The sequence below is a fragment of the Prunus persica genome, chromosome G5 (genome assembly GCF_000346465.2).
Source record: "Prunus persica cultivar Lovell chromosome G5, Prunus_persica_NCBIv2, whole genome shotgun sequence".
Classification (NCBI taxonomy): domain Eukaryota; kingdom Viridiplantae; phylum Streptophyta; class Magnoliopsida; order Rosales; family Rosaceae; genus Prunus; species Prunus persica.
In genome coordinates, this window is record NC_034013.1 from 10643816 (window position 1) to 10654651 (window position 10836).

General features: G+C 36.5%; 1 protein-coding gene across 1 annotated transcript; it reads left to right on the forward strand.

Moving 5' to 3' along the window:
* Positions 4963 to 10572, forward strand: LOC18775830 (probable copper-transporting ATPase HMA5). Its single transcript, XM_007210844.2, has 6 exons — positions 4963 to 5385; positions 6949 to 8343; positions 8452 to 8706; positions 8936 to 9058; positions 9185 to 9664; positions 9854 to 10572. Exons 1-6 carry the CDS (start codon positions 5095 to 5097, stop codon positions 10268 to 10270), a joined length of 2961 nt encoding a protein of 986 aa, XP_007210906.1. The 5' UTR covers positions 4963 to 5094; the 3' UTR covers positions 10271 to 10572.

Genomic DNA, 10836 nt, shown 5'->3' on the forward strand with positions numbered 1-10836 from the left:
AATTCTTAAACAAAAAGATTTAGAGAACACCTGTTCCATTGGTCTTTCCATGCCCTAATTCAAATTTATAGAAGATTAAAGAAGAGTTTGAGAGAACATCTTGTAACATGAGTCAAATGAAAGAAGGTGACATGATCTTTGTCGGAATTCAATTGCATATTTGCAAACTTTGGACTCTCTTATATATGAAAGCTCAAAGTTTACTCTCCTATTAATGTAGTAAAGTTTTCAAATAGCACTATCACTATAGCAAATCGATAATATGATTAGCATCGAGAGAATATTATTTATCTCATATCAAGATTATCATAAACCGTTCACCATCAAAATAGTGGAACAATATTGACAATATTGATATAATGGGACTTTGTTGAGTATAATGCTGATTGAGAATTTCGTTATGGATTAATTTCAATCACTTAAGTTACAAGTCTCTTGAAACAGTTCACAATTGAACGATTTTTCCACATTTGACGGACTAGTAATTAAGCAAATATGTAAGGAAATATAATGCGACGACAAATCACAAGTGACTCATTGCATATGATGGCAGCACTGGAATGCCATTAGAGTTTGATAATACCAATTGATAAATTAATGCTAATGTCAATGTTAATCTTGGATTAAGAAGGTTCTCCCTTGTGATGGGATTCTATAAAATAAAACCTTGGTCAGCTCTTTTCTTATCAGTCATTTGTCTCATTACATTGTCCATGTTTTTCGTTGCATGATGCCCTTTAAGCAAAGCAAGGAAAGGATCCCAAATAGTTAATATTTAACCCTTCTTGCGACTGACTTTTTTTGTCTTGTTGGGCTAAAAATAATAGGATTTGAAAGTGATTTCCTTTTTCCCGCATATAAAAAGGCTGTGGAAAGATGTACGAGGATTCATTCTTGTCCAAATTCATTCATCATCTACCACCACCCAAGTTTTTCTTTGAAAGTACAAACCTAACAATCTTAAATTTGTTTTTATAAATAAGTCTTAGGTCGATGGTATCTGGTTTTATTTATTTGTTAGAAAGTCTTATATGTTTGATTTTTAAAATTAGTTGCAAACAAAATGGTTTTGGACTTCTTTCCAAACGTACGGTTAATTCTAAGCTAGCTGTATCGAGTTTGACTACGCTTGCATGCTCCATCTCTAGTCATCGGTCTGCATATATATGATATTATAATAGTAAGACCTTTCTCCACCAAAGAAAATGGCCCCTAAGCTTGGTCTGGACAAACTAGTCTCAGTTATATACATTTCAGCACACAGGACCAACTATTTTTAAAATAACAATAGAAATTGACAAAGATGAATCCAACATAGAACTTTGAGTGCATATATAAATATAATTAAAAATTAAGTACTTGAACTAAAAGCCTTATTTATAACAAGTTGCTATCTATTGGCTATTGCATAACATCACTTATTTTCAAATGGGCGTAGTTATCATTTTATCACTCACATGTGATGCGAGTTTAATTAAAGCTCGAGTTTTGGTCGAACTTGGGAAATACGATTATGCTTGAGTTTCAGCTTACCAATCATCTCTATTTAGAGTCCGTTTGAAACTGTTTATGTAAGAATTGCTTATGTTCATAAGCGCTTTTGCTAAAATTTGTCCTTGTGCTTATACTTTGGGTGTCTTGAGTGCCCGCAGAGGTGCAGCTTTGGGTGCCTTGAGCAGCTTGTAGGCTCTTTAGATTATTCTCTCTAGTATAGATCAGATGAAATCACATATGGCTGCAGTTAAAAATGATATGTTGCTGCACTCCAAAATAGATGGAAGGCACATTGTCTTGACCAACTGCCCTAACTCACGTTTATAATATAAATCACAATCACAGATGCGATCATATGTGGTCGCAGTTAAAATCAAATGGTTATATGTGGTCGCACTCTCCAAAATATTCCTTCGACATGTAGTAAACACAAATTCCATATCTCCTTAATTATCTATAATTGTTTATGTTAATTAGGTATTCCTTGGAGCTATATACGTTAATCATAGATTCATAGTCATATTTCCATGCCTTTTCCCAGCTCAGTTTTTTTACGTGCACTAGTGCATCTAAGGGCGGCTGCAACAAATTAAAGCTCGACTCTAATAACTTGCCTTTTCCAACTATTTTAGTTGCTGTGAATCTAAGGTCGGCTGCAACAAGGAGAATCTAATATTATATTACGCTCATATATCTTGCACCCTGATCTGTAACATTTTGGCATAATTGTAAGATCTAGTGTGAGAATGTGAAGGTAAAGAGTCTCACATTGGAAAGTTGAGAAACTTAGCAAGGGCTTATAAGGAGTTGGGCTACTCCCCCTATTGCCAATTGGTTTTGGAGTGGAACCTCAACTTCTTTCATGGTATCAGAGCGAGTTAGCCCACGTGTAAAAGCCCAACGGTCACACATATTTCACGTCATCCAAAATGTGTTGTGTATAGGGAAGGGATTGAATTTAGATGCAACAAAACATGTAGCATAAACGTCCAACAAATAGGATCCCATTTGCCAAAAGATCCCAAATTACTGAGGATCTTATTTGCCAAAGATACCAAATTCATGAGAATCTTATTTGTCAAATCTAACAAATTGCCGGATCAACATCGAAGATAAAATCAAAGTAATACTAATAGATTCGTTTAAACAATAAAAATAGACGTGCTCCACTCCACTAGGTCATTTATATAATGAGGATTCAACATCTAATTAAGGTCAACAATATTATTATAAGGCCTCTAAATGTAAAGCAAAGCGCATGCGTAAGCCCCCTTTGGAACTAATACTATTATTAAAATGTTTAGGATAATAAACTAATTCATACCGATTATTTTTTATTCTTCTCGAACATAATAAAGTAATAATAATACTATTTGTATCTTAATAGAGGTGGTACAAATCACCTCTCTATGTAAAGCTGTTTTCTTTTTTTATAATAAATTGAAATAAACATTTGAATTTGAAACTCTTTTAACATTGAAAATAGAAGTATTCTCTAGACTCTAAAAGTTAGGTGATCTATTTGAAATTGTTTAACATTATAATGTAAGAGTCAGTCGTGATCGATACACATATTTGTTAAATAGTAAAACCAGTCGTATTTAACTAATTACAGTTTGCAGAATTGGAATACAATTTTACAACCAACACGATACAAAGAGTATTTAATAACGTTAAGCATTGTCGTGTCTGTATTTATTTTTGGGGTTTCTAAAAGATTTTTTTAAAATGTATTAAGTTATCGATCACTGCAGCTATTGTTGCATATGTCACACCGTTATATGTCTATATATCGAGGGATACTTGACTACTTGCTACTCATCAATAGCTTGCAGAGGTTGCTTGCCAGTAAACCATATCTTTCAAGTAAAGGTCCTCTCTCTCTCTCTCTCTCTCTCTCTCTAAAACACTTCATGTAGCTCTAATCCTTGATTTTCTTATTTAATTATGGCTTTGTTTCTCCCAAATAATTGGTCACATATATTCAAAAAAGCAAGTTTTTCTAATGATTCATTTTTTTCTTCCTTTCTTTCTTTCTTTTCCAAGTACTATTAGTATTATTCCATTCAGGCCATTAATTACTACTCTTGTTTTCATTATGCAAAGATCCATTTTGAGTGCCAAGAGATTAGAATGAATATACACAACATTGATATTAAGTTTTCTTAGAGCTTGTTTGAGAATCATTTCAATTTTAGTTTTTAGTTTTCATTTTATGTGCTAGAGTATATGAGAAAATGAGAGTAAGAGTGAGGATGAGATTGAGAGAGATACTGTGAAGGGAGAGTGGGAGGGAGAAGTAATAAAAGTGAAAACAAAACCTTGAAAGTGAAAACAATTTCAAGTAAATTTAGTTTTAAGTTTTAGTTTTCACTTTTGTTACTCATCTCTCCCATCTCCCTCCCAACTTCCCTCTCAAGTTCATCTTTACTCTCATTCTCCCTCTTTTTCCTCTATACTCTAACATCAAAACCGAAAACTAAAAATTAAAATAGTTATCAAACGGGCCTTAGTTTGTGAATTTTCTGTTCATTTTCCAACTTTGAGTGTTTACTACAATATTAAATTTAGGTGATGACCTGGAACTCAACCTTCTATAGTAAAAACCTTTACCAAACATCTTTGCCCTTTTAGACAACAAAAAAGGGGAAGAAAGGGACAGACATGAATTTGTTACCTTTTGAAAAGAAAAAAAAAAGAGTAAAAGATCTTGTGATTCAACGAATACTTATCATAGTGGAGAAATATTTTAAAAAATTATATGATTCTACGAATACATTTAGGGTCTGTTTTGGAGTGCTTTTTGGAAAGGCTAAAAGCGATTTCTGATAATTAAAAAGTGTTTGGCAAAAAAGTTTAGAAACTCTTTTTAGAAAAGCACATGCTCTATATATGTGCTTTTTCAGAAAGCACTTGAATTTTTTTTCAAAATTCAAGATTTTAATAATAAAACACTTTTATTAAAAACGTTTATAAGCAGAAGTATTTTCTAAAGAAGCAATTCAAAACGAACCTTTTTTTTAAAATAAAATAAAATACAAATGTAATGTAATTATATCATGTTATTAATTCGCGTATTATAAGAAAGAAAAGTTGGACACTTGGTAATTGCCAAGGGATAGGCACTACCTAATTTTTTTATCGTTTCATATGCACTAATGTCGGTGCACAAAATTTAGGACTTATCTACGACAAAAGTTTAATTTCCGCTTATCTCCTCCTCAAAGTTAAAAGGAAAATGGAAAATTCCTAAAAGTTTACCTCTGATGTAAGCATGTAGCTAAGATCTGATCCTGTTCATCCGCCTCATTTATTTTGGGGGTGGAAATCAACTTTTGATTCTCCTCCTACGATTATTATATATATATACAGTTGCAAAACATCATATTGATAGCGTTGAACTTAAGTTTTGGTGGGAGGACCCACCAGTACCGCAACGCAACCTCCCCCACCATTAAATACTCATTGTATTCAAAATATTCTCTTCCAACGTCCCAAACTTGGCTGATACATTTGCCCTCCAAATTTTAAACTTTTACATCATTTTTATTCTTTCAGAGACAAGAAGCTCGATCAGAAAAACCGACCACCTTTACGTTCATGGCTACCAAGTTCTTGGCTCTATGCATACGCAGTGAGAGCCGGGGCGATCTGTCGCCCCGGCCTCACTATCCGTCCATGCCCAAGTATCCGAAGGGCGTGGCGGTAGAGGAGACCAGCTTGATGGCGGAGGTTGAGGCCAAGGCCGTGTTCTCCGTCATCGGCATGACGTGCTCAGCCTGTGCGGGATCGGTCGAGAAGGCCGTCAAGAGGCTCCCAGGGATTCGGGAGGCCGTCGTCGACGTCTTGAACAACCGGGCGCAAGTCATGTTCTATCCCAATTACGTTAACGTGAGTTACTTTACTACTCTTTCATTTTGTTTTTGTTTTTGTTTGATGATGTCACATATGGGAATTTAATTCAACTTTGATTTGTTTTTTTTTTTTTTGGGTGGGATCTACTTAGTGTTGTCCATGATTTACGTGATGTGTCTTTGGAATGGCCTGTCTTACATGTGATTTAGTTCACCTACCACACGGTTCTTGCGGTTTAGCTTTCCCAATTGTACACAAATTGCTTCTGCCATGTTCACACACACAAATTTTCCTGTTAATTTTAGAAGTGGGTTGATGCAAAGTTGGGGGTTTTTAAGTCAATCTCTGGAGAAAATTCAGTTGTTTTAACAAGATTTTCTATGTCCATGGATATGAGATCAAAATCGAGATGGATTTAATCCATCATTTTCCTAAATAAGAGGAGGGAAAATTCAAACACATAATTAACTGTTCTTAACTACTTACGAGAGCCCTTGCGAAATTAATCCAATAAGGAGTTGGTACAAAACAGTTTGTAACTTGTTATGCTTATAATAATCTGTTAGCAATAAAGAGTTCATATATTGTGTTTATCATTTCTGCGTTTATGTTGTGCTTAGATTTAAGCTATTGAGGTGGTTTTCAAGTGTTCATTTAATTCTCTTTCTGATATAATTAAAACCTTAAAACGAATTGTTAGTTTGGTCAAGTGAGTACCAATAAACAAACATATAGTATTAGAGCATCTTGCTTTACTCTAACAACCTCTCAATTCACGGCCTCCACTGACAATGAGTCTTAATCATTGTCCTATAATCTTTGAATTAGGATATTTGTAGAGTTTTCCAAAGCTCATGTTTCCTTAATATAAAAAAAGAAGACTTCCCTTCCGCACCAAGTAAAACCTGAAAAACAAACTTATTAAAATATAAGCTGTGTCAAATACGTATATATGTTAACCAAATCAAATTGATAGCATACATGACTCCTCCTCACAACAGTTTCACCAGCCGGCTCAAACATTTGAGCTGAGCAGACCATTTTTAGCTAATACAGAACTGATTTGCACCCTGAGTCAGAAACTGCTGTTGTGTCTTTGGCACCTATGAGAAAGACTTTGTCTTATTACAAACGTTTTTCTCTCACGCTAAACTTCCATTTTGTTCTTCTATTAACAACAAATTAACCTTTTAAAAGAAACAATTAGCTTGTTATGGAGTATAATTTTAATTTGTTTAGCCATATAAAATGTCACAGAATTTGTTCCCGGATAAAGCTGAACAGAATGGCGGAGGATGTTGCGATTATGAGAAAACAATTTTCTATATGTATCCATCAGTAATGGCTACAAAAGGATAAACTTGATTTACTTTAGTACAAACAGTAGCTTCTATGTGTTTTCATTTCTCATACTATATTTGATCAAGTTTTTGAATAGAAGGTGATCTTGGAGACACTTTAATTAGTTCAGCCAGTTATCACTTGTGTAGAGTCATTTTTTTAACAAGATTTTAGCAGGGGAAGTTGGATTATGTTTATGCAGAAGATTATGCATGGTACGTGGCCTTTTATTTATAGCTGTTGCCTCACATCTTATAGGAGGAGACGATTCGCGAGAAGATTGAAGATGTTGGGTTTCAAGCCACACTGATTAATGACGAGGGAAATGAGAGGTCCACTTTGGTATGCAGAATTCGGATAAAGGGAATGACTTGCACTTCTTGCTCCACCACTGTTGAATCAGCTTTGCAGGCAGTTCATGGTGTACAAAAAGCTCAAGTTGCACTAGCAACTGAAGAAGCAGATGTTCACTATGATCCTAAGATTGTGAGCTACGATCATTTGCTAACAACCATTGAAGACACCGGATTTGAAGGCATACTTCTCACTACAGGGGAAGACATGAGCAGGATAGAGCTTAAGGTTGATGGCGTACGGACTGATCATTCAATGAGAATACTTGAACAGTCTCTTCAAGCACTCCCTGGTGTGCAAGCTATAGAATTTGATTCTGAAATCAAGAAAATCTCTCTTTCTTACAAATCAGATATGACAGGGCCAAGAAATTTCATCAATGTGATTGAAACAACTGGTTCCAGGCGTTTCAAGGCAAATATTTTCCCTGGAGGTGGAGCAGGAAGAGATACTCATAGAAAGGAGGAAATTAAGCAGTATTATAGATTCTTCCTGTGGAGTTTGGTTTTTACTATTCCAGTGTTTTTAACCTCCATGGTCTTCATGTACATTCCTGGAATTAAGCATGGCCTAGAAACCAAAATCGTGAATATGCTCGAAATTGGGGCACTTTTGAGGTGGATCCTGTCCACTCCAGTGCAATTCATCATAGGCCGGAGGTTCTATACTGGGGCATACAAATCATTGCGCCATGGTTCGGCTAATATGGACGTGTTAATCGCCTTGGGAACAAATGCAGCCTATTTTTATTCAGTCTACTCTGTGCTGAGAGCTGCTACCTCTCCAAATTTTAAGGGTACTGATTTCTTTGAGACTAGTGCCATGCTTATTTCATTCATTCTCTTAGGGAAGTACCTAGAGGTGTTAGCTAAGGGGAAGACATCTGACGCCATTGCCAAACTGATGGACTTGGCACCAGAAACAGCAACTTTGTTAACACTAGATGGAGAAGGAAATGTCATAAATGAAGAAGAAATTGATAGTAGGTTGATACAAAAGAACGATGTCATTAAAATTATTCCTGGGGCAAAAGTAGCTTCGGATGGTTATGTGACTTGGGGGCAAAGCCATGTGAATGAGAGTATGATAACGGGAGAAGCAAGGCCGGTGGCAAAAATAAAGGGTGATACAGTCATTGGAGGTACTTTGAATGCGAATGGTGTGTTGCATATCAGGGCAACAAGGGTTGGATCAGAAAGTTCTCTTTCCCAAATTGTGCGGCTTGTTGAGTCAGCTCAGATGGCCAAAGCTCCTGTGCAGAAGTTTGCCGACCGCATTTCCAAATACTTTGTGCCACTGGTAAGTGTTATAATATAATTGCTTACAGTTTCTTTATGGTTTTGTTTTGTTTGGTTTAATTGAAGGGATATTGGAGGGTCTTTTTAAGAAGTGGTTTTTAATTTGCAGGTGATCATGCTTTCATTCTTGACCTGGCTTTCGTGGTTTTTGGCTGGAAAATTCCATGGCTACCCAGAATCTTGGATACCGTCTTCCATGGATAGCTTCCAGCTTGCTCTCCAGTTTGGAATCTCTGTCATGGTTATAGCATGCCCTTGTGCTTTAGGCCTAGCTACTCCGACTGCAGTCATGGTTGGAACTGGAGTAGGTGCATCCCAAGGTGTATTGATCAAAGGAGGACAAGCATTAGAAAGTGCACATAAGGTTAGAAATCAAAATCCTTCTTGCAATTTGATACTATGAGATGCAAATATGGAAGTTTGCTGCATTGGGGCAACAAGAGTGTTTATTATGCATCTTCAGCCATTTTGATGTTGCATTTCCAATAAGATAGAGACTGAGAAAGGAGGTCTACACATAGCCTAGTTTCATTTTGTTCTGCAACAGTTTCAACAATTTTTCTCTCAGATAATCTTACCCTTTGGTGTTGTAGGTGAACTGCATTGTGTTCGACAAGACAGGGACTCTCACAATTGGGAAGCCAGTGGTTGTTAACACAAGACTCCTGAAAAATATGGTGCTTAGGGAATTCTATGAACTTGTTGCTGCGGCTGAGGTAGGCTTTAACATGTGAAACACCTATTTTTCATGTTTTAAAAAATTCATGAAGAATTCTTTATATGTTCATTATTATCAACATTCATTTAAAACATTGTTGTTCTGAATGATTCATACATATCAGGTGAACAGTGAGCACCCTTTGGCCAAGGCCATCGTTGAGTATGCCAAAAAGTTCAGAGAAGAGGAAGAGAATCCTTCGTGGCCAGAAGCGCGCGACTTTGTCTCCATTACTGGCCGTGGGGTGAAGGCCATTGTTCAAAACAAGGAAATAATTGTTGGGAACAAAAGCTTGATGGTGGATCACAACATTGCAATTCCGGTTGATGCAGAAGAGATACTTGCAGAAGCTGAAGGACTAGCTCAAACTGGGATTTTAATATCCATAGATGGAGAAGTGACTGGAGTTCTGGCCATATCTGATCCACTGAAACCCGGTGCTCAAGAAGTTATTTCCATACTCAAGGCTATGAAAGTGAGAAGCATAATGGTGACAGGTGACAATTGGGGAACTGCAAATTCTATTGCCAAGGAAGTTGGAATTGAAACCGTTATAGCAGAAGCCAAACCCGAACAGAAAGCAGAGAAAGTGAAGGAATTGCAGGTACATTTAATTAAATTGTTACAACTTACAAGAGGAAGTTCTTGACTTGCTCCAACTATTTTGAGTTTTGCTCCACGACATCCTTTAGACATCTAACTCTACCATGTTCATGCTAACACCTTAACTAGTCATAGAGCCTAACTCTAAGTCCTGAGTTTGTTTATTTCATTTCAATTTTCTTGTCCACAGGCTTCAGGCGACACCGTGGCGATGGTGGGAGATGGGATCAATGACTCACCAGCACTTGTGGCAGCAGATGTAGGAATGGCAATTGGGGCAGGAACAGACATTGCAATTGAGGCAGCTGACATTGTTCTCATGAAGAGCAATTTGGAGGATGTGATAACCGCCATTGACCTTTCCAGGAAAACCTTCTCTCGTATTCGCTTGAACTACATCTGGGCTTTGGGTTATAATGTTCTTGGCATTCCAATAGCTGCAGGGGCCCTTTTTCCATCTACGGGATATCGTTTACCACCATGGATAGCTGGAGCTGCAATGGCAGCTTCTTCTGTCAGTGTTGTTTGCTGCTCTCTGCTACTGAAGAACTACAAGAGGCCCAAGGAGCTGGAAAGCCTGGAGGTTCGGGGAATAAGGATCGAATGATTGATAAGTAGCCTTTTGATTCTGTTGTGTGCATGCTTGAAGGGCTCAAGTTCTAGTAAATTGGGTAGTGTTGTGGCTGATGAAGCAAATATGTAATAAACTAGGTTGTTTGGATCACATTTTGTATATATTTGGATGTAAGAAGGGAATTTTGATTAGAAGACTGGCATGGGCTGTTCTGTTATCTTAATTGATGGATAATCAACTATCATAAACATATGTAACAAATTAAATCATCCATCATTAAGATAGTGAATCACTGGTAGTCCTTGAAACTTTTGAAGCAAATTTCACTGTGGAAACACAAACCAAATTTCTGTATAATACTGCTAATTAACAACAATTAGCAGAGATTAAGATATATCTTAAATTTTGCAAGTATATCTTAATTGTAGCTCATTTTGAAATTCTAGTTAGGGCCACCCAACCCATGAATATTATCTTTTCATACAAATTGAAGTTTCTCATTCAACATCATGCAACTCCCTCATCGTCCATTCGGATGCATGAAATAGAAAATCATGATTGTTTTTGTTGAAAGAAAAAAAAAAAAAAACAGAGGCACC